Source organism: Lithobates pipiens, unplaced genomic scaffold (genome assembly GCF_037356315.1).
Source record: "Lithobates pipiens isolate NorthernLeopardFrog02 unplaced genomic scaffold, aLitPip1_a1.2 Scaffold_1, whole genome shotgun sequence".
Taxonomy (NCBI): Eukaryota; Metazoa; Chordata; class Amphibia; order Anura; family Ranidae; genus Lithobates; species Lithobates pipiens.
Genome location: NW_027507685.1, coordinates 39,953,721 through 39,978,495, shown reverse-complemented (window position 1 = coordinate 39,978,495; position 24,775 = coordinate 39,953,721). Strand labels below are relative to the sequence as shown.

Sequence of the window (24,775 nt, the reverse complement as noted above, 5' to 3'; positions counted from 1 at the left end):
CATAAGAAAAATGACTTCCTGGCGTCTTCTGCCAGTCTTACGTCACTTCTGCTATTGCGTCTGACTCAAGGCCACTCCCTACGCGTTACGTCAATCACATGACACAAGCTGATAACCATAACAGTGGAAGACCCCCTGGTGGTAGACGACAGGACGAACAGAAGATTTATTTTACTTGATGTGGTTTTAATCAAGGAGTGGAGGTGAGAGTTCTGAGAGCCCATATTTTGTTCGGTGCATAAGCTTTGCCCTTTGTTTCTCTGATGGGAACGATTTTCAGTGCCTTTGGTGTCGTCTAAGCCATTAAGAGACTCATTTATATGGACATATTAACGGTGCTTGCTTTCCTTAAATCTTTCTATTATTACTAATATTTATTTAGTTTTTTCTTATTAGCACTAGTCACTTCATTAATTGTTACATTGCTTTATACACTAGTTTGTCTGCGCAGGATCATCATGGACTGTATTTTTTATTTTGGCATTATGTGAATACTATTAGATCCTGCTGCATTCTTTAGCATTTTAATTGCAATTTGCACGTGTATATTTTTATTTATTATTGCTGCTAGTGCACGTTTATTTTATGAGGATTTTCTACAGCACTTTATATGAGCACTTGTTTGGAATTTTTTCTACATGAAATTCACCGATATTTATTTTCCATATACGTAGTTTTCACATTTACGTAGTAGCGCAAAGGTTATTTTTATTATTCAGTCACAAGGATTGTTAAAGAACCAGCCTAATGATCATAAAAACAAAAAAATATTTATATATATATATATATATATATATATATATATATATATATATATATATATATATATATATATATATATATATATATATATATATATATATATATATATATATATATATATATATATATATATATTTGAAAAGCATGATTCAGACTTCCATCAACACCCAAATTACATGGCACCTCATCCCTGTTAACAATATCAAGAATTATTGGGAAGCAGAACCCAAAGCGAAGAGATGGGACATTAAGGGTGCAATATACAAAGAAAAAAAAAGAGTATATGTATAAAAGATTTTTAAATTTTATTATAACAACAATTCAATAAAAGCAAACAAAAAAACAGCCTTATAATTATACAGGGGTGTTATATATAACTTGCGGTCCAGATAGTGGACCGCAAGTACCCCAACTGAACCACTATCTGGACCGCAAGTTATATATAACACCCCTGTATAATTATAAGGCTGTTTTTTTGTTTGCTTTTATTGAATTGTTGTTATAATAAAATTAAAAAATCTTTTATACATATACTCTTTTTTCTTTGTATATTGCACCCTTAATGTCCCATCTCTTCGCTTTGGGTTCTGCTTCCCAATAATTCTTGAGATATATATATATTTTTTTTTTTACACTCAGACTCACACTCAGACTCACACTCTTTTAAAGATCTTTTATTTTTTGTCTGTCTATTTACATTTTATGTTAGCATTTATGTTATTCCATTTAATGGTATAAGCAATACCATATTTTTTTATTTCATTTTTTTTTACTAAATAGAAGACTATTTACAGGCAGAAAGCCCTAAACTAAGCCAACAAAGCGAACAGCCCTTTGTTTTCTCACAGCTTGAAAAGCAATTTAGTTCCAGGGCAATGAAAGTGGAGAAAGAAATGTGGATGTCGGGCAATCGTTGGAAACAGAAAATGTATTTTTCCCCTCAAAAACAGACATGGGTATTTGTAAAACTTATGCTATGCAAATTATTATTATTATTATTTTTTTTTAAATAAAAGCATCCCTTTAAAGGGGACCTTCACTCCCACATAATTCTTTACATCTGAACTCCAGTAATGTGACAAAAATAAATCTGAGATAAATGCTTGTTTAGTCTAGGGATGCAGAGATAAAGAGAAATACCTTACTCCTGGGTCCAGCTCACCACATCCTCCTCTCTAAAGCCAGCCATACAATGGATTGGAATTCATCTGGTTCAGCAGGGACCAGATGAATTTTGATCCATGTATCACCACTTTTGTGCAGAAGTCAATCTACCTATTAGAGATGAACAGATTTACAGAAGTAAGGTATGCCATCGATGTACGTGGGGAAGGGATCCTGATCATTACACAAGCACATGGGACCTAATCCCTGCTTAAAAAAAAAAAAAACACAAAAAAAAAAAAAAAAAAAAAATCTGCTCCATAATTATCAGTGCTGGTGGGATCCCAGGAAAGATATTTGGATAGATGTAAGCTCTGACTTGCATAATGCAAGTGTAAGCTTGCCACAAGCAAAAATGATGACAAGACTACAAGCCAATATCTTCAGTTTAGTTGCTTGCACAGGTACAGTCATTAATTACTACCTGGCTTACACAGAACATGTAACCTTTTACAAAGAGGTGCTGGACCCTAAAGTTATCACATATATGGTTAGTGTCAGCGGACTGCAAATGTCATTTGACCTGAACCTTTGGGAAACTATTATATGAAAGCAGGCACCCGGGCAGGAAATTCCCAACCCTGCAGTCGCATGTAACTAAGGGGCAGGGAACCTTTGATCATTGACCCAAAATAGCCAAATTAGCTGATATGGTCAGTGGCCTGCTAGAACATCACCGTTTTTAACCAGAACCTTATCTTATCACTACTAGTGACCAACAGGTAAGTAAAGATTTTCTAATCTTAGTAGATTTTTCAAATATGTTGCAGAAAATGTTCTCACCTGTCCAAGTTCCTCATTAAGGTCAGATGTGTTGACCAAAGCACCCTCTTTTATTTCTTCATCGTACATTTCCTTATCCCATGCAATGAAGAAAGATCCCAAGAATTTCTGCATTTCAACAGTGACATACATTGAAACGGGGATGATGAAGTTGAATAGCACCATGAAGGATAGAAAATCTGTGAAAATCTTCAGGAGCTAAAAACAAAACAGAAATTTGCAACAAAAAATGAGAAAGGACATGGCTCACACTGTTAAAAACTTACAGCAATATATGCTTACCTGTAAAATCCTTTTCTTTGAGTACATCATGGGACACAGAGCCACAGTATTTACTATATAGCCTATATGGCAACTTCAGGTGATGGACACTGGCACACCCTAGACAGGAAGTTCAATTCCCCATATAACCCCATCCCCTTACCAGGAGTACCTCAGTTTTGTAGCAAAGCAATATATTTTTTAGCGTTTGTAAAGTAGGATGGAACACTGGTGCCTGCGATAGCAGGTCTTGACGTGGTGGTAGGGTCCATGGGGCCCCTACCACTATCTTTACTATTTCTGCACACCAAGATCTTCTGGGCCACAAGAACTACCGACTTCCTTTCCCGCTTGATCCTGCAAAGAAGTAAAGGTAGCAGCAGAATAGGAGGGAATGCATAAATCAAACTGATCCCACAGGTCACAAACACATCTGTTCTGCATGCGAGTGGATCACTTGTTCTTGATAAAAAGTTGTCTACTTTGTTGTTGAACCTGGACACAAACAGATCTACACCCAGGATCCCCCATTTTTTGCATATAGCCAGGAAGATGTCCCCCCGGAACAACTGCTGGCTACTTAAGTAGACCGCCTGACAGTTCTCTACCCCTGGAATAAGGATTACCGATATGAACGGTACATGCTTTAACACCCAGGTTAGGATATGGTTTACCTCTCCCTGGGCTGCCTGACTTCTGGTGCCCCCTTGATGATTGATATAAGCCACTGCTGTGGCATTGTCAGATTGAATCCTGACAGGAGAATTCCGCAATCCGAATGTCCAGGCCTTTAGGGCTAGGTATGCTGCCCGAATCTCTAAAATGTTGAAGGACAAGGTCCTTTCGGTTCTGGACCATTTCCCCTGGAAAGACGCCTCTTCCAGGACTGCTCCTCAACCTGAAAGGCTGGCATCTGTTACCACCTTCCAGGTAACTGGTAAGGAGGATTTCCCCTGGCAGATTATCGGATATCCTCTGCCAACTAAGGCTCTGGCACACTTTTAGCAACAAATACATCAGAAAGTCTAGTGCTTAGACCTTCTTGTTCCAGGACGACAGGATACTGTTTTGCAGCAGTCTCAAAAGAAACTGAGCATATGGAACTGCTTCGAATGAAGCCATCTTCCCCAACAACCTCATGCAAAGGACGCATAGAAGGACCCTTCTTTGCCTTGACCACCTGAACCATTTCTTTTATGACACTGATCTTTGCCTGGGGTAAAAACACCCTCTTTTGGGCTGCATTTTTAACCAGAGCCAAGTACTCTAATCTTCTTACTGGCTTTAAAGAAGATTTCTCCAAGTTGAGGACCCAACCTAGGTATTCCAGGTAGTTGACTGTGTTGACTATACTTTGGTCCAAGTGGGCTACCGACTGGTCTATCAAGAGCAGGTCATCTAGGCATACTATTATCGTTATACCTCGAGTCCTTAATCTCGCCAGAGGAAGGGCCAGAAGTTTTGTAAACACCCGAGGTGCAGTAGCTAGACCGAAAGGCAAGGCTACAAACAGAAATTTAATTTTTCTACTTCGAAACACAGATATTTCTGGTGAGTGGGGAAAATAGGTACATGCAGGTATGCATCCTTGATATCGATTGATCCCCAAAGTTCTCCTCCTTGTAGGATGGAGACTACTGATCGGATTGATTCCATGCGAAAAGAGCAAATTTTCAGGAACCGGTTTAGATCTTTGATATCTAGAATGGGTCTGACATCTCCATTTAGTTTTGGCACCGTGAAAAGGTTTGAATAAAACCCCAACCGCTGCTCTTCCATAGGGACCACCATGATCACTTTTTGCGACAAGTCGGTCTAACGCTAGAAAGAGAGACTTCTTTTTCTCTGGATCTTTGGGGACATTTGACTTGAGGAAACGGAAATGCTCGGAACTCTAGTTTGTAACCTAGAGCTATTGTGGAGACCACCCATCTGTCTCGAAATTCTTCCTGCCAGACCCTTGATAACTGCAGAAGTCTTCCCCTCACTTGAACGAGAACGAGCGGGGGTGCCCCTTCATAAAGACCTTTAGCGTTCTGTCTTGTGGGTTTCCTCCCCCAGGATTTCTTTTGTCCCTGGGGTTGACCCTGAGGTTTACTTCTTGAACCTGACGGTGGAGGCCATCACGATTGCCTGGAGGCGGATATCCCTGGCACTGGAGAAAGAGCCCATTTAAATGAAAGAGGTTTACTCTTTTTCTTAACTGGCAAAAGGGTACTTTTCCCACTTGATAGTTTTTGGATAGATTTGTCCAAATCATCCCCAAACAGCTTTTCACTGCGGAAAGGAAAACCAGCCAGGAGCTTTTTGCATGCCACTTCGGCTGACCAATTTTTCAACCATAAGATTCTACGCATATGTACCAACCCAGCGTAAGGAGAGAAGTTTGAAGAGTAGAATCTCTGATTGCGTCAATTGCAAAAACAAAACCACTCGCTGGCAGCTCGGCTAACTCCTGGGCCTGCTGTTCAGGGAAAACGGAGCACCTGTTTCAAATGGTCTCTCAAGGATTGACATACTCCTATTGCCGCCACTGCAGGTTGAGCCACTGAACCTGCCAAGGAAAAATTGTTTTTTTTTAACAGGAATTCAAATTTTGTATCAGTTGGATCCCTAATCATTTGCACATTGTCAACCAGACAAGTCAAACTTTTATTCACAGAGGATATAGCAGCGTCAATTGCTGGTATACTCCACATCTTAGTAAATTTTTCCTCCATAGGATAAAGTGTTGAAAACTTTTTAGGAGCGAAAAAATCTGGGTGATCCCACTCAGAATACATAAGCTTTTCCTGCAATGGACAGGAAAGGCACGCAAAGCTTGAGGAGGCTTTAGTGAACCCAAACAAGAAGTGGACTCAGTCAAGGGTAGCTTAAATGTATAGCGGACCATTTCAGTAAGAGAATGCACCAGCAATTTCTCAGCAAGTGAAGCTGAAGAAGGTCCTTCCCCACTTGATCCCTCAGAAGAGGAGTCATATCAGTCTCTCCACGGTCCCCGGAGGGGGATTCATCTTCCCCCTCCCACTGTTTTTTGAGGATCCTGGGTGATAGAAGGGGACCTAAAGCATTTTCTTCCACTCTGAAGATGCAATTAAAGCCGCCAACCTTTTCACCAATCCACTCATAGCTGAGGAGAAAACCTCCTCAGTTATATAGACAGGGGCTGAAGTGTCGGAAAAGTTGCACTTTATAGCTTACACACCGCGCATTGTGGACGCTGAAGCACACCGGCGCTGCCAAGCCCTGCCCCCTTCCTCCGGCCACCCAATGCGCCCTCCCCCCATATTTTTCAAAATAGACAGTTTTCCCGCGCGATCGGCTCCGATCCAACCGGATAGCATGTGGAGGAGGTCTGGGCTGGAGGAGAGCTGCTGATGGAGAACCGCTGTGCCGGAGAGGCAGCGAGAGCGGCGCGGCGCGGCACACCGCCAACTGAGCTATGCTCCCTCTGCCTCCTGGAGTGAAGCTATCCAGGTGGGGGGACATTCCAAGGACAAGAAACCCCCTTCCTGCATCTTACCTGGGGCTTGGGCTGGAGGAAGCATGCAGCTTGTGACACAGAGAAAGACTGACAAGCATGGAATCAGGTACATGCTCTTGACAGCCCCCGGTGGTGACTATAGGCATGACAACATTTACTTAAAAGGAGAAAACCCACAAGAATTAGAAAAAATCCTTAGGAATCTCTCTTACCTTATCCAGCTGTAGGGTTCTGTGGTAAAACAGACCCAATCTTCAACCCTCATGGTGGGCTCAGTTAAAAAAAAAAAATCAGGAATAGGGGCCCCTTTTTAAATCGGGGGATCCACACTCCTGGGCCTGTAAAGCACCCCACCAGGAATATGGATGGAAAAAAAAACAAATACTGGATCCCGGGGTCCAGCTCTCTAAGAAGAGAAGCGTAATAGGCAAAACCTTGTTTCTTCTGATATGAGGCCCGGGTACCATTCAATTCGGCCTGGAAAAGACACTTTGAATGGATCAGGTTATATAGCTTGCCCCAGCAAGGAATATTCCAGTGGAGCTCAGCACATCGTTACTCGTGACCAACACCTAAGACACTGGCAAAAAAAAAAACTGAGGTACTCCCGGTAAGAGGGGTTATATGGAGAATTTAAACTTCCTGTCTAGGGTGTGCCAGTGTCCATCACCTGAAGGTGCCATATAACCCCTACAGTAGATGAACAGGGGGGATATTAGGGATTTTTTAGGTGCAGAATATCAAATATAGTGTAAAAATATCAAATAACATTTAAAATGTTTTTTATTTAAAAAAAAAATATAAAAAGTATAACAATTAGCAAGTACAATGCAACACAATGTTATCAAGACAGTACTGTAAGATGGGAAGGTCATCATGTGTTATTTTACTTGCTAATTGTTATACTTTTTAACAATGTTTTATTTTGGTTTTCTAAATAAAAAATAAATAAAAAAAAACTTTTAAATATTATATTTGATATTTTTGCAATTCATTCTGCACCTAAAAAAATCCCCAATATCCCTCCTGTTCATCTACTAAATCCAGGGATGTCTTGCCAAAATTAAGTTGATATGTCCATGATCAAAATAAAAGCTAACCCATACAGTAAATACTGTGGCTCTGTGTCCCATGATGTACGATAAAAATTTTTTTATTTTTTTAAACATACAAATTGCATGGGTCCTGGTAAAAAATCCTTAGTATATGAATGTCAAATGAATATATACATTTCACTGCGGGGCTGCTAAAACCTGAGTTGACTGCTTGGGAATGGATTGAAGTCCTAAGTTACATATCAAACAGAAATGATACCACTGTCATCATCAGGCATTTCATACTGCCTTTCAGCTTTAGAGGGTTTGGGCATATCTGTCAGTAATACGCAAGACAATAAACATTCTGCATAAACGTCATGATTTTGCAAATATGCCAACTCTTTGTTAAATGTATCTTGGCAGGTTAAATTACCCGTTTAATGCTACAAACCCTGGTGAGAGATTACCTGATACACGATAAGGCCTATTAAAAAAGAGTCACACAGACTATTAGACCAAAATTCCACCTATTAATTTACTTTACATTATGAGGAACAAAACACACACACACATTTAATAAATAGCCAAAACATATAACAACTCACCACTAAATCCAAACAAATGCAGAACACCCATGGTTAACTAGGGGTCACTTCTATATTGTTATACAGAAGAGAGGACCATCATATTGGATGCTACAGCCCAGCACATGTAACTGCTATATGGAAAATGACACAAACAATCTACCTTGAATGACTCTTTCTCCTTGCGAGTTTTCTCATTGTACCACGGTTCATCATTAGCAGGATTATTCTGCCATACATACTTCAGTGTAGTACAAATTGTTGCTTTGGACAGCAGGATGGACAAATAGACTATTAAAAACGCATTAATTGACCTGAAACAAAGAGAGAACATTAAAAATAAATAGATCAAAAAAAAGTTACAAAATGTAGTTTTTTTTTTAACACAACTTACAAATCCTTGTTGGATCCTACAGTGGACCAAGTGCATATAATCACTTGGACCCATTCTGATCTATGTTGTGGTTGCTGAGCTAGGCTGATTGACAGCATGTCCCACCTACTTCTGTCTGACGTTGCTTGGAAGGTCATGAATACATTGTCAAGTCTGATTGGCCACACTTGTCTCTGTCAGCAGACACATGGTCACTTACTGACATCTCCACTGTTCCTCCTCAGCCCCGTCAGTGAGCTTTGTGCATGAACACCACCTGCACTGGACACACACACACACACACACACACACTTGGGTATTCCCATTTGCTCAGCAATGTGCTGAACTGACAACAATGAGCAGCAGTAACCTGTTGCTCTGCAAAATTACAAATAGTAGTGTTTCCCTGTGTGTCCTCCCCCCTCCAGCTGGCTCTGTGGGGGGATGCAGGGTGCAGCAAGATGAACAGGTCCTATTAGAAGGTGATAATGCAACTACAACTACAGGTTCTCACACTGTTCTGGCAGCGCTGATTGATTCCTTACTATCGTGTATAATGTCTGCACTCATAATTGTAAAGGACAAGTAAGCGATGGCAGAACTGTGCGATTTCTCTGCCAGCTGCAGGTACACATCCACTGTACTCCTAATAGTAAAGGATCAGTAAGCGACTGCAAGTCTGTATGGTTTCTCTTTCAGCTGCATGTACACATTCACTGTACTCAATAGTAAAGGATCACCCAGCACTGGTGGGGCTAGAAAGAGTTAAACCATTTGTTAACCCCCCCCCAAAAAATTGATCCTTTAAAGCATGTTATGCAGCACAGTGCTTGTGCTGTATCATTTGTCCCCCTGTAACACCTGGCTGATCCTGCCAGTTTCTACCCTCACCTCTGTACATTGACCACAATATATCAGGGACACTGGTCAGAGTACATGCCTTTGTCATTGGCTGCTATCTATAGCTCTCCTCCAGTATTCCTCTGTCCTCCTCCTCCTCAGCTCTCACTAGCGCTGCTCTGCTCCTCTCCTTGCTGCTTCAAAAATAGGATTTTTGTACTCACCGTAAAATCCTTTTCTCTGAAGTTCAGACACCGCATCTTCATCTTGACCTTAGGGTTATATCGTCCCTTTAGAAGAGGACTAGGCAGAAAGTGTTAAACAGCAACACTTGCACAGTACCGCCCAGGAAGTGGTCCTACTGGTTATAACCCCTCACGCTGCATCCAGCAGCTCAGTTTGTCAAAAGCAGTACAAACATAAATAGGAGGGGTGGGTGCTGTGTCCGTCAATGAACTTCAGAGAAAAGGATTTTACGGTGAGTACAAAAATCCTATTTTCTCTTTCATTCATTGATGGACACAGCATCTTCATCTTGACCTTAGGGATGTCCCCAAGCAGTGTCTAAGAAACGAGGGGTGGCAACAGCAAGAAAATAAATCCACCCATAACAATCAGAGCTCCTCAATGGAGGAGTTGCAGCCTTAAACAGCCACCTGCAAAACCCTGTGGCCGAAGCAAGCATCCGAAGATGAGCTCACATCAACCTTGTAAAATTTTCTGAAAGTGTGAACGGACGACCAGGTCGCCTCCTTACACACCTGGGAAACATGCACTTGATGTCGGAAAGCCCAAGAGGCACCAATTGCCCTGGCAGAATGTGCCATGACAGGAAAGGGAAGCACCCGCCCCCTTATGGCATAAGCCTGAACCACAATCTGTCTGATCCACCGAAAAATGGTGGCCGATGAGACCGCCAGTCCCTTCTTTGGACCAGCCACCGGTACGAACAGCGAGTCCGACCTCCGAAAAAGAGCAGACAGATACACCCGCAGAGCCTGGACCATGTCAAAGGAATGCAAAGCCACCTCTTTGGGGTGTGACAGCCAAGGACATAAGGATGCAAGCACAATGTCCTCATTTAGATAAAAGGCCGAAACAACCTTGGGCAGAAACGAAGGCTGCGGACGCAGCACCGCTTTATCCTTATGGAGGATCAAGTAGGGAGACTTGTAAAACAAGGCCGCCAACTCAGAAACCCTCCTGGCAGATGAAATAGCTACTAGAAAGACTAGACTAGACTAGAAAGACTACTTTCTGAGAGAGTGAGTGTAAGGGGATCTCCCTAATGTTTTTAAATGGCAGGAGGTAGTCGTGGTCGAATTAGAGGGGCCACACGTCGAACCTCCTGAACAAACGTACTCACCAATGAGTGTGTCGCCAAAGGTCGCTGAAAAAAAAGACAGCCAAAGCTGATATCTGTTCCTTAAAGGTGCTTAAGGCAAGTTTCTGATCCACTCCTCCCTGCAAAAACAGCAGAATCTTGGAAATCGAGTATGTGTGCAGACTCCACCCCATCTCCTCACACATGGAGATGTAGGCCTTCAACGTACAATGATAAATCTTCCGAGAAGATGACTTCTGTGCCCTCAGCATAGTGGATATTACAGAATCCGACAGACCTCAGTCCCTTAGCACCTGGCTCAACAGCCATATAAAAGAAAAAAGGAACAATGGCGCTCAGTTAATCGAATCGCATGCTTATTTAAACTGAATATATTGAATAAGAAAATGAATCTCAGTAATAGGTCTTCATAAGACAACTGTCCAGCAAAAAATTGTTTTAAAGTCACATACAAGGTACTCACAGGTATATAATAAGTCCAAAATGCTGGGTCTTGCTCAACGGACAAGGGATAATGTATGCACATCCACAGAAGGCTGCTTTTCTCTGGAGTGAAGCCAGCTCAAGACATAAATTAAAAAAACTAATAGAAAAGCGCCACTCAGTAAAAGGTGCTTTAATCCATAATAAAAATATGAATGTGAATATGACTGCGGTACACTGGGGGAGAGCCCGGCTGAGTCTCGCATCTGGTGGACTTCAGAGCGGCTCGCGGAGGCGGTGTGTGACGTCAGAGATGCAAGGGGAACACAGTGCATTTCTGAGCATGCGTGGGACTCGTACAGAGCCAGCGCGCTCCTTTCTCAAGTGTAAAAGATCTTTACTCCTGTGTGTGCCCAACCTTCTGCATGTCCGATGTAAGTGACAGATATATGTTTTATTATGGAAACACCTTTTACTGAGTGGCGCTTTTCTGTTTGTTTTTTCTTTGGCTTTCAACACCCATGCCGTTAAAGCCAGTGACGGTAAAGCAGGGTGAAGTATTGGACCTTGCGACAGAAGGTCCTCTTGCATCAGCAGTCGCCAAGGAACATCCGCCACCATTCGTACTACGTCAGCGTACCACGGACGCCAAGGTCAATCTGGGGCAATCAGAGTTACCGGAATCCCCTTGGCCTCCACTCTGCGAAGCAGATGTGGTAGAGGAGTGGGTGGGGGGAAAAGCATAAATTAGCCGATAATGCCCCTATGGAGCCACCAACGTGTCTGCCACATCCGCCCAGGGATCCTTTGACCTGGCAAAAAACCTCTGTACCTTTCGATTGAGTCGAGAAGTCAGGAGATCCACATCTGGCATGTCCAACCTTAGGCAAAGGAGCCAAAATACATCCGGATTTAGCGACCGTTCCCCTTGGTTCAGCATGTGACGACTTGGGTAGTCTACTTGCCAGTTTTCTACGCCCAGAATGTACACGGCTGACAGCTGGCATGTGCCGCTCTGCCCAACGCAGCACCTGAGCAACCTCCAGTGCTGCAACCGAGCTCCTTGTTCCTCCTTGATGGTTGACATGGACAACGCCACGGCGGTGGTGTTGTCTGACTGGATCCTGACTGGACACCCCTGCAGCCTCTGTGACCATATGGAGAGGCATCGCCTGATTGCCCGGAGTTCTAGCACGTTAATCGGCAAGGCAGGATTCTTCCTGGGTCCAGCAAGGGCTGACCGTACGCCCCAAACTCCCCCCCCCTCAATCAGTCAGGCTGGCGTCCATTGTGATCACCATCCAATGAAGAGGAAGGAACGTCTTCCTGGACCGGGACGGCGACCTCAGCCACTAGAGCAGGGAATCCCCGACTAGCTGGCTCACCTGAATTTGACAATACAGGGACAACGGAGATTTGTCCCATTTTGACAGCATCTCCTTTTGCAAGACTCGAGTGTGGAATTGAGCATACGGTACCGCCTCAAAGTGGCTACCATGAGACCCAGGACTCGCATGCAAAAAACGCAGTGATGACCACCTGCGGGACACCCACAACTTTGCCGCAGCTTGTCCGAAGGGAGAAAGACTCTCGCCTCTGAGGAGTCCAGAAGTAAGCCTAGTTATTCCAGGCATTGAGTCGGCACCAACACCGACTTCTGTAGGTTCAGTACCCAACCAAACTCCCAAAGAGTTTGTATAGTGTTTGCCACATCCTCCCTTAATTCTGAGGCAGAAGCTGCTCTCAGAAGGAGGTCATCCAGGTAACCCATGATTGCGATCCCTCGCTGCTGAGTCTATCTTGTATCTGATGAAACCAGTTCGCAGACACACTGGTCGTAAAGTAGGGAGGTCCACTGAGCTGCAAACTCCCGAAGGCGACCCCCCATCCGAGAGTCGTGCAGGGGCAAACCTTCATGCGGTAACAGATTTGCTCGCAGACTTGTTTGGCTTGTGAAACCAGGGATGCTTTTGTCCCTCAGCAGGCACCTTGTCAGACTGGGAACGCTTACCTGCCGTCCGTAGACCAGCATTTCAGACAAATAAAGCAACGTAGCACTACTGCTGATGCAGAGGCTCTAGAAAGCAAGGGGGCCGTATCTAAGGCCACATCAAGACAGACATACTTAAGGCTTGGAGAAGCCTGTTGCTTCTCCAACTCGCACTGCAACAATTTTGCCCATTCAGTAAGCGTCTGACACCAGGGCTGTGGCCAACACTGGCCGCAATGCTGACCCCACCACCGTAAACATGGACCGGGCAACCGCCTCGGCCCTTCTGTCGGCAGGGTCCTTGAAAGCTGGAGTCGCTTGCACCGGAATTGTGGTTGCCTTATTTAACCTGGATACCGGAGGGGCAACAATCGGAGATGTTCATTTCTTCAGGAAACTCTCCTCAAAGGGGCAACGCACCGCCATGCGTTTCAGGACTGAAGAGGCCCACTGCAGTTTTCCTCACTCCTTGTAAATAAATTGATCAAAATAAGTTGGGTAAGGAAACACCTTAGCAGTGCGGGCCGGCTTGTGGGACCCAAAAGGGGCCGACACCTCTGTAGAGGCCCCGCCGTAGCCTCCATTTTCAGGGTATACCGCCCCGCTGTAATAAGTGCTCCTACAATCGCCTTTTCCTGCGCTGACCCGGACACGGAGTCATCCTCACTGTCCTAATGGTCCTGGTCCACATCCTCCGATACGTCAGAACAGGGGCCGTCCTTCATAGTTTGTGACAGTCACGAGTCTGAATCAGAGCTTTCCCCAGAAGACGGTGGGGGGAGGGGGAGTTTTTTACCCCCCTTGCGCCAGCACGCCGCTTCCACCCTGGCAACAAAGGCCTCCAGGAAAGCTGACAGAGCGTCCATATGCATCACAGTTGCAGGGGAACCAGTTGCAATAACAGGGTTGTTTGGGGAAGAAGCGACAGCTTCCGACGCCATGCTGACCCACACTCGCCTGTCACCCCTTAGGGACCTAAGGCAAGTGACACAAAATTCCACCCTCCTAGCTACCGCAGACTGAGGGGCCCCCCGCAGGTCTCATCAACCTGACCCAGGTACTGCTAATGTCCCCTCTCCCCTGCGTCATCCATGAGGTGTCTGTGTGAAAAGCACGCTGTTCAAGAAGGAAACAAGCACCTAGCTCTAGAGGCAAAACAACCTGAGGCTACTAGAAAATGGCCACCGGCTGCCTCAGCAAAAACGCCTGAGGGTGTAGAGAAAATGGCCGCCGAACTACCATAAAATGTCTGAAAAGGCAAAAACTGTCTGTGGCTACAAAAAAATGGCTGCAGCCCCAGGAAAATGGCCACAGAGCATGTGGCGGTCTCCCCATATGTCACACACAGCACAAACACCCCACTGTGGCCCAGAAACAGGAAGAGGAGGACCGGACCCACAACACCCAAAGCAGCCCTCTACCAGGACCCAGAGCCCCCCCGGAGGACCCCAAGCCAGGTACATGCACCGCACCCCCATGTGTCCAGTCACACAGCGGCCCATAGCATGGAGAGGAGGGAAGGGACAGGGAGAGAAGAAAGGGAGAGTGAGAGACCACCTAGTCGACCTCCCAGAGAATGCCCAGCTGCTTCATCCTACCAAGACAGATGGAACCATTTTTACCCCTCCTGCAGGGGCTGCTGGACGCATTCCACGGACAGACCCATCACCCAAGCAGTATGGGCTGTCGGCCACGGCACACTGACACAGACAGCAGCAGCCCGGTCATATGTGTGCCCTGGAGCATATATCTCACCGGCCGCCCCTCGATCAGACGGGGCATGTCATGGCCGACCCAGCACGTAGATAGGGCCTGCTCACGCTCAATGGCCAGGCTGGGGAGGCTACAAGGATCTATATTATCCAGCTTTTCATCCAGCCCGGCTGTTGATTGTAGATCACAGGAATCAAAAATGCAGAAAAAAGAAAAAAATTCCCAGGATCAATGGTCCCATCGGGAGCCAGGTCCTTCTCCTATACTAGGCAGAAAAAAAGTGTTGCTGGATGCAGTGTGAGGGGTTATAGCCAGTAAGACCGCCCCCTGGGTGGTACTGTGCAAGTGTTGCTGTTTTTAACACTTTCTGCCTAGTCCTCTCCTAAAGGAGCGATATAACCCTAAGGTCAAGATAAAGATAATGTGTCCGTCAACTAACAAAAGAGAAACTATCTCATCTTTATATCATCCCCTCTGTCAGATAGAAAGCTGTATCCTAGTGCCTGTGATGTCTACCTGCGTTTATGTGACTCCAAGCTCTCTCCTCCCTGGCTGACGTGAGTCGGGGAATATCACCCCCACCCACTGGAGCTATCAGACGGGGAGAGCAGAGAGCCTGGAGTCATGTGATCGCTGGGCGATGCTGTGAAAAAAGGTAGAAATCTGCTTTTTTTGTTATATAGTACAGACACTAGGATACAGCTTTTTATCTGACAGAGGGGATGATATAAAAGATGAGATAGTGGCTTAACAACCACTTTAAACACAAGTACACAGTATGCATGCATATTGCCTCACCGTAAGTAATCATCTTCTCCATTTTACTGTTGAAACAATGTAAGAATGGGGCCAGCAGCTAAAACACTGAGTTTCACTACATTACAATGCCCTGGTGGGACATACAACGTGATAACTAAAGGACTACATCATCATGGTAGACTTTTTATTAGCTGTCCTTGAACTAAGAAGAACTCGGAAGACTATTATTTTGCTAAAAATCTCAAAAGGCAAGCAACCTTGGCCTTGAAAGTGTACAGAGGAAATGCTGCAACTATGTTATCTGTCTACACATACAAACAAAATGTCAGCAATGCACATGGGAACAAATAATATAAACTACAGAAAAGCTGTTTATAAAACCAGACCTACTTTTCAACAGCAGATCGTTTCTGGGATTTTCCTTGGTAGTTCAAAGCCATTTTGGTCTCCATGCCAGTATACACTGCAACACCTGCAAAACATAAAAGGAGGATATGGATAATATAACATGGAAAAATGGGTTTCCTTTCTTTTTTTGTACTACTTTGTAGATAAGCCTTCCCTCCATCATACACACACAAGTACAAACGAATAATTAATAGCAGTAAACATGCTATTTATTTACAAAACAGAACACTGACAAATATATTTGTCACCAAAGTCTAAAACTGCCAATTTTGTTTTTTATCCCACTCTCAAAACATTTAAGTGCAGTCAGACTTGTAAGGCTGGGTTCACACCGCCGCGGCAGCGAGAACCGGATGTGATTCGCACCGCACTGCACTGCAAATCACATCCGATCTCTGTGCGATGCGAGTTCAGCCATACAGATAGTATGGCTGAATTCGCATTGCACCCGCCGCAAACTTGCACAGGACCCTTTTTTTGGTCCGCAGCAGAATCGGATCGCATGGGTGTTCACACCATGCGATCCGATTCCTGTCCGAGTTTGCAGATCGCACTGCGATATGCGGACTGATCTGGGGGTGTCATTAACATTTCACTGACACTCCCAGCAGTCCGCATAGGGCAGTGTGAACTGCCGGCGGGAGGCATGCGATGCGGGAAAACGCCACGGATTTGCGGCGTTCCCGAATCGCTCCGGTGTGAACCTAGCCTTAAAGAGAATTTATTATTGCATTCTAAACCCTTGTACACACGGTCGGACATTCCGACAACCAAATCCGTCGGATTTTGTCCGAAACTGGTGTTGCATACACACGGTCGGACAAAGTTGTCGGATAATCCGATCGTTCAGAACGTGATGACGATATTTCCTTACGACGGGACTACGTTCAGGCTAGTAGCCAATAGTTTTGGTCTTGTAATTTGATCTGAGCATGCGTGGAACTTTGTCCGATCGGAATTCTCTACTAACGATCGGACAAAGTCCGATCGGATCATGTTGTCGTAAAATTTTATAGCCTAGCTCTAAAATGTTGTCTGTCGGATATTCCGATGGAAACAGTCCAATGGAGCCCACACACGGTCGGATTATCCGTGTTTTTCCATCAGAATGTCCGACCATGTGTACAAGGGCTAAGGCTTAGTGCATAAAAAGAAAAAAAAGCCATAGGCTGGCAATAAAACTACACGACACCTACAGGTATAAGAACTGCTTAAATTCATGCTTCACCTAGCATAACTGCATGGTATGCTGCAGGAGAACGCTGCCAATCGCAAACCCAGGACTGATCCATAAAATTATCCAGTATCCACCATAAGTGATAGAACTCCTCACCTATAGCAGCCTATGAACAAAGCTTCCATTGTCAAAAATCTAAAAGGTGTTCATAGATGTAACATTTAGGGAAAACTATTCAAACCGATTGGCTGGACTTTTCTACCTGAAAAAAAGCTGGATGCCAGAAGTGTCTGTGCACAGCATAGTAATGTACATTAATTAGGCGACACAAGATATTGGTTGGGGAAGGAGGACAGTGATGCAGACAGATCTGTCCAAATATCTACAGATGAGTAAGATCCATTCACAAATTCACAAGGGGTTATTAGCTTTGTGCCCCATATAAGGCTGTCTTTTCCCAGCATGGAGAAGAACAGAATTTGCATGCATCCTAGCGCCGGAATCCCCTTGTTTTCTATTGTGAAACGTGACTGCACGGACGCAGCCGCCGTATCCCAATATGACATACAGGTGTGGGTCTCGGAATGCATGTACTCTCAAGTCACATTAGGAGACAGCTTCTATATTTGTGCAGCTGCTTGTCCCAAAAGACCTCAATTAGAAACCGGCATGGGGATGCGCACAGAACCCGTGTATACCTGTCCTGGGGAAGAAAAAAAAAAAAAAAAAAAAAAAAAAAAAAAAAAAAAACAGCCCTGCACTGGGTACAGAGTTAACCAACGCCTGTGTCTAAGAGAAAAAAAATACATGTTTAAATGTTGAGCCACATTTACCATAAATTTTCTGTGTATTTTTCAAAGTTGCCCCCTTTAGCAGCAAATTTTCTGGTCCCAAAGACCTAAAACAGAAAAACAATAACATTGTGAGGAAAAAAGCCAGGTACGATTCTAAGGCCTCATGCACACAGGACATTTGCCTTTCCTCCTGGCAGCAGTGGTTTGGTAGAAAAAATGCTTGACGCTTGTAACTGCACGTAACATGTTTAGGTGCCTCAAGCGCTTGGAATAGATTAATTTCATTGACCAAAATAATAATTTAATTAAGCATAATCATTAAGAGTGTTAACGCTCATTTAGACGTGTTTACAGGAGTCCAAAAAAAATTTCTGCCAAAACACCTCTGCTCCTGGACATGCTGGCAATGTTTTTTTTCCCTGCCTCTAAGTGCCCCTTCTTCTAAACACCTACGTGTGCATTGATACATAGGCTAACATGCAGGGGCGGTTAGAGGCAGAAAAAAAAACTAATAGAATGCCAGATGCTCTAAAAGCCATGTTACAAACGTCCAGTGAGCATAGCAGCTTAGGACTGACCAGCAAGTCAGTGTGTGGTTCTATATGGATCAGGTGAGCACTACCTTGCTTTAACTTCTTGGTTAGTGTATATGTTCATTCTTCCAACATACCTGGAAAAAAGAAAAACAACAGGTAAAAATACAGCAAGGTCACACAAATACAAAAAGTAGAAATCAATGAATAACAACAACAAATGTTGCTGTCAGGACTCTATCCTCAGCAGACGATCACGAAGACCTGGCATTCCTACCAGTATATTACATGACCGAATGCATGCACGCCGGCAGGCACAAAGGGTGCATGCTGACACATGGCCGGACGGAACTGGCACCAAACGGCTTTTATAAGGGAGCCAGTTGCTCTGTGATTGTTAGTTGATCTTCGGCTCTCCAGTGCGTTTGTTCATGGGTTAACTTGCATCTGTGGATACCCCTTACCGACTCAGGTTGCCGCTGAACCCATCTTATGCCTGCCTCCTGATCTGACTTTGGCTTGTTAAACAGACTGTCTTATCCTGCTATTCTGTGTATGACCTTGGGTACCCACTTGACCACGTTTGCTCTTGCCCATACCCAGTACCTGACCTGAACGGGCTTCTTTCCTGACTCCTGCTCCGTCTGAATCCTGCTACTTCCCACGGTGCACCTGTCTGCAGACACTATCCTAGGGGTCTCATCTGAGTACCTGGGCACCTCATCTGAGAACACTCCAGGCAGAGCATTTCTGCAAGCACCTCCAGCAGGCAACCCCTGCTTCTTGGAGCCTGCTCCATCAAGGGAGCCTGGAGCTTAGCCGCAAGGGAAGCCCTCTCTCCATTGGTCTCCAGCATCAGGTACGTGATTAGTTGCACTTCAAACATTCATAATAATTTGAATTACAATGGTATGTGGATATATCAGGTCAAAATTGGTTGTTAAAGTGGAAAACTTTGTAAAAATTCTGCACGAATGCAAAACTCCACTAAGAATATTTTTTCAAACATCTATTTTCCACACTCCACTTAAACAACTGGATTAAATCTGACAATAAAAATAAATAAAAAAGAAATCCATTATTCTCCTGTATATCTACACACATATGTATATAGCAATAATATTTCAACCGAAGTCATAAACAGCACTACTATATTAACAGCGCTAATAATCTAATAATCCGCAAATATATATATATAATAAAACCTTATAAATAAAAGTTTTAAAAGGGAGACAAAAAGTCCATAAAGTCCCCAAGCCGATAATTCATAAAACGCGAAAAGTGCTCAACAGAGTCCCCAGATGAAAAGAAAAGATCATGCCCACCGACGAAGACGTGATGACGAAACGCGTATGAGCGTGACTGTGTCTGTATGCGAACGGTAGTTTTCCCGGGACTCGCTGCTGCTCCTGCCTGCTGAAACAATTTGATCGGGGAGCGGAGAGTCATGACTTAGCGGTGCTGGACACATGTTTGATATTATATGCAGAGTCAAAGTGTTTACATTGTAAGCAGTATTTTAATTGTGTGTGGAGTGCGATCGACTAATTTAACAGGTTACACTATGGATTATTTTTTGTTTGTGTTTTCTGCATGACATTTTTAATGAAATCCGAGTGAAAGTGAACCTCCAGCTGATGAATACTTTAATGAGCATTTTTTCTACTCTTTGATAACCTGTATGAGCAAATCGAGTGGCGATTTGTGAAGCGCTTGATATTAACCCTTGAGGGGGTAAGTGTACAACCAAAGGGGGCAACACAGAGCACAAGGTTTCTTATACAGGTTTGCTGTGTGGTGAACCTGCAGAAAGGATCTTTTCTTTTCATCTGGTGACTCTGTTGAGCACTTTTCGCACTTTATGAATTAACGGCTTGGGGACTTTATGGACTTTTTGTCTCCCTTTTATTTATAAGGTTTTATTATATATATTTGCGGATTATTAGATTAATTATTAGCGCTGTTAATATAGTAGTGCTGCTATGACTTCGGTAGAAATATTATTACTATATGTGTGTAGATATGATTAATAACAGCTGCTTTTTTTAGAGGTATTTTTCCATTGAGCGCTTGGATCAGTGATAGATATATATATATATATATTGTCGTATTATATTGTTGATATTTGTATTATTCTCCTGTATACCTGAAATTAGGCTGTATTGATTTTATAATTCTTAGTGATTCATCAGAAGTTACAGCCATTATAGGAATACTAAATTCATGACGCTGGGCAGAATGGACATCACCGGTATACTGTAGTAGTGCTCATTTATACCCCAGTTAGAAAGTTCCAGATGGCTGGCTGACACAAAATGCTGTGAGACTCAAATAGTCATCTTTAAAGCGGGAGTCCGCCGGGACTCCGCGTTTTTTTTTTTTTTTTTAAAAGTCAGCAGCTACAAATACTGCAGCTGCTGACTTTTAAAATAGTGACACTTACCTGTCCAGCGCGCCCGCGATGTCGGCACCCGAAGCCGATCTCTAGATCGACACTCGAGTGCTGCCGCCGCCATCTTGGGTATGGGAATCAGGAAATGGAGCCTTTCGGCTTAATTTCCCGGTTCCCTACTGCGCATGCGCGAGCCGCGCTGCGCAATGAGGACGGTCCCCGCTGCCTCTGGGATCTGTGTGTTTCCCGGCAGGCAGCGGGGCACTTGCGGAAGGGGGCGGGCACTTGCGGAAAGGGGCGTAATGTACGCCCCTTTCCGCAGAGAGCTAGCCCGGAAGTGGGTGCAGTTACCTGGATTATCCAGGTAACTGCACCCCCTCCCCCCTGAAAGGTGCCAATTGTGGCGCCGAAGGGGGGGGAGGAATCCGATGAGCGGAAGGTCCATTTTAGGGTGGACCTCCGCTTTAAAGGGCAACGCCGCAAAGAAAAAATTATAGCGTATACAAGAGTGACACAAGTCATTCCAATTGAATGTCATTAAAAATGACCTTTACTTTTCAAACTGCAACCGCTGTAATTTTCTGAAAACGCAATTCAATATGGCTACCTGAAGTTGTTCTGTACACAGAATTTGTAAAGAACACCCCCCAGAAGTCTGCCTAAGATAAAAGTCAGATCTCAGGCATCCCCTATAACAAAAATGTTATTGCTCCCAATAGGAAACAACATCTAAGAAGGGATGCAGGCCCAGCAGCTTTCCTCATTAGTGCACTGCAGATGCCACAGCAGATTGATAATTATGAAACCCCTCCCGATAGACCCACTCAGCACAGAGGAACAGGGATTTCTTCAGAATAACAAAGAGGTAGGAATCTGCAACAAAGGTGGTTATAATCTTTGGAATGTACATCGATCACCCAGAGTGGAATGTTTTTTTCTCAACAAATGTGTTATGCTTTTTAGCTATGCAGCATGGCAGAGGTGTATGATTTATAAGACAGAATTAAAGTGGTGTTGCCACCAAAAAAAAAAATTGCTGAAAATTCATAAAATAAATAAATAAATAAAAATAATTTGGGAAAATTTTTTTTTTTTTTACTCACCTCTAAATGCCTGTTGCTAGGGGGTCCCTCGTAGTCTGCCTCCTTCCTTGCCCGGGCTGGTGACATCACTTCCCCTCGCGCCGCACAGTCATCTGGGACCTGTCACGTGTCCCAGATGACTGCGTGGCGCATCACGGCACCCAACGCCGCTCGCGAACGCGCAGTGGGTGTCCGGCTTTGAAGCCACAGCCGGATGCCCACAGTAAGAATGCCGGCGCTGCGAGCGTATCGGGGAACGAGGGGGGGGGGGGGCGTCGTTCCTCCACATCGCTGGACCCTGGGACAGGTAAGTGTCCGATTATTAAAAGTCAGCAGCTGCAGTATTTGTAGCTGCTGACTTTTACATTTTTTTTTTTATTTTTTTTTAGGGGGAAACCCACTTTAATAAAAATAAATATTGTGAAAGGTAAAGCAGCTTACATGTAAATTGTATAGTATTAATTAGGTATTTGATGGAGCTCTGCTTACCACCTTTTGGGATGACCAAGTAGAAAAATGATTTGCTATAAATTACTGAACCCATTACTAAATTCACCCCAAACAGAAACCAGGAAGATTAGGCAAAAATGTATATTGTGTATACCTGATGCTGTCAGTCCCAATAAAGAAAAGGAACTGAGAGAGGACTTGTTTCTATCTCAAATTGAAGCAACAAAAATGAAAATTAGCAATCGCACTTTACCAATTCAAATCAGAACAGTTTAAAGTAAAACTTCAAATAATATACAGTGCCTTAAAGTTTTCATGCACCTTGAATTTGTCCACATTTTGTCAGGCTACAACCAAAAACGTAAATGTATTTTATTGGGATTTTATGTGATAGACCAACACAACATGGCACATAATTGTGAAGTGGAAGGAAAATTATAAATGTTTTTCAATTTTTTTTTTACAAATAAATATCTGAAAAGTGTGGTGTGCATTTGCATTCAGCCCCCTTTACTCCGATAACTCCAACTAAAATCTAGTGGAACCAATTGATTTCAAAAGCCACCTAATTAGTAAACAGAGCCCACCTATGTCTAATTTAAGCTCAGTAGAAATACAGCTGTTCTGTGAACTCCTTAGAAGTTTGTTAGAGACCTTATGCAGGCCATACATGGTCAAATTTCGAACAAATTTTATTTTCAAAATCAGAAAGTTTATTTTTTTGTGATCCGATGATGCCACCATTGATTTTCGAAATTCAGTCGACCAAGCCTTCAATTTCCCCTCATGTTGCTACAGAAAAGAAATTTCGTGGCCGGGAATCTTCTTTTCTCTCCGTAAATTTTCTTATTACATTTCTCGCATGATTCTCCCATCATTGATTAGAAATTATTAATTAGAAATTATCGTTCGTTTTTCAAAAAATTTCCAACATGTCCGATTCCTCAAATTTGATTTCTGCACGAAAATCGGCTGTTACTGCAGCCCACTAATGGTGCGAAATTCGTACGAAAATTCTTAGATACAATTTTCGAAAGAAAATTCTTTCTTTTGAAATTTGAACCGTGTATGGCTGGCATTAGTGAACAGCATCATGATGGCCAAGGAACACACCAGACAGGTCAGGGATAAAGCTGTGGAGCATTTAAAGCAGGGTTAGGTTATAAAAAAAAAACCTCAAACTTTGAACATCTCACGGAGCACTTTTCAATCCATCATCCGAAAATTGAATGGGTATGGCCCAACTGCAAATCTACCAAGACTTGGACATCCACCGAAATTGACAGGGTGGGCAAAGAAAGCATTAATCTGAGAAGCAACCAAGAGCCCATGGTAATTCTGGAGGAGCTGCAGAGATCCACAGCTTGGGTGGGATAATATGTCCACAGGACAGCTATTAGTTAACTCCACAAATCTGGCCTTTATGGAAGAGTGGCAAGAAGAAAGCCATTGTTGAAAGAAAGCCATAAAAAGTCCCATTTGCAGAAGCCATGTGGGGGACACAAACATGTGGAAGAAGGTGCTCTGGTCAGATGAGACCAAAATGAACTTTTTGTCCTAAAAGAAAAATGCTATGTGTTATCGAAAACTAACACTGCATATCACCGTGAACACATCATCAGCGGGGACAGGGAAGCTGGTCAGAGTTGATGGGCGGATGGATGGAGCCAAATACAGGGCAATCTTAGAAGAAAACCTGGCCGAGTCTGCAAAAGACTTGAAACTGAGGAGATTCACCTTCCAGCAGGACAACGACCCTAAACAACAGCCAGCGGTACAATGGAATGGTTCAGATTGGGTACGCAACCTCGGCCCTCCAGCGGTTTTAAAACTACTACTAGTCCCATGAGACATTGCAAGACCCCAACAATCAAAGGCATAACTCTTAGAGGCAGAAGTATGATGGGATTTGTAGTTTCACCACAGCTGGAGGGCCAAGGTTCCCTACCCCTGGTTTAGATCAAAGTATATTCATGTGTTAGAATGGCCCAATCAAAGTCCAGACCTAAAACCAATTGAGAATCTGTGGCAAGACTTGAAAATTTCTGTTTACAGATGCTCGCCACCCAATCCAACAGAGCTTGAGATATTTTGCACAGAAAAATGGGCAAAAATGTCCCTCTCTAGATGTGCAAAGCTGCTAGAGACATCCCTAAATAATCTTGCAGGTGTTATTGCAGCAAAAGATGGTTCTACAAAGTATTGACACAAGGGGGCTGAATGCAAATGCACACCACACTTTCCACATATTTATCTGTAAAAATGTTGAAAACCATTAATTGTTTTCTTTCCACTACACAATTATGTGCCACTTTGTGTTGGTCGATCACATAAAATCCCAATAAAATAATACATTTATGTTTTTGTTTTTGGTTGTAACATGGCAAAATGTGGAAAATTTCAAGGAGTATGAATACTTTT

General features: G+C 43.6%; 1 protein-coding gene across 5 annotated transcripts in view; it reads right to left on the bottom strand.

Annotated features, from left to right (window-relative positions):
* The window catches only part of ATP11C (ATPase phospholipid transporting 11C (ATP11C blood group)), a 219,053-nt gene that overhangs the window by 84,460 nt on the left and 109,818 nt on the right, over positions 1–24,775 (bottom strand). For all 5 annotated transcript variants that reach the window (XR_013277047.1, XM_077489893.1, XM_077489767.1 and 2 more), the window contains exons 8-12: positions 18,520–18,567; positions 17,937–18,001; positions 15,909–15,990; positions 8,239–8,389; positions 2,710–2,907 (exon numbers count right to left, since the gene is read on the bottom strand). Coding sequence is in view for 4 of the 5 variants with exons in the window: in XM_077489893.1 (XP_077346019.1) it covers positions 2,710–2,907; positions 8,239–8,389; positions 15,909–15,990; positions 17,937–18,001; positions 18,520–18,567 (544 nt within the window). In the remaining variant the exon portion in view is untranslated. The remainder of the gene's footprint in view (positions 1–2,709; positions 2,908–8,238; positions 8,390–15,908; positions 15,991–17,936; positions 18,002–18,519; positions 18,568–24,775) is intronic.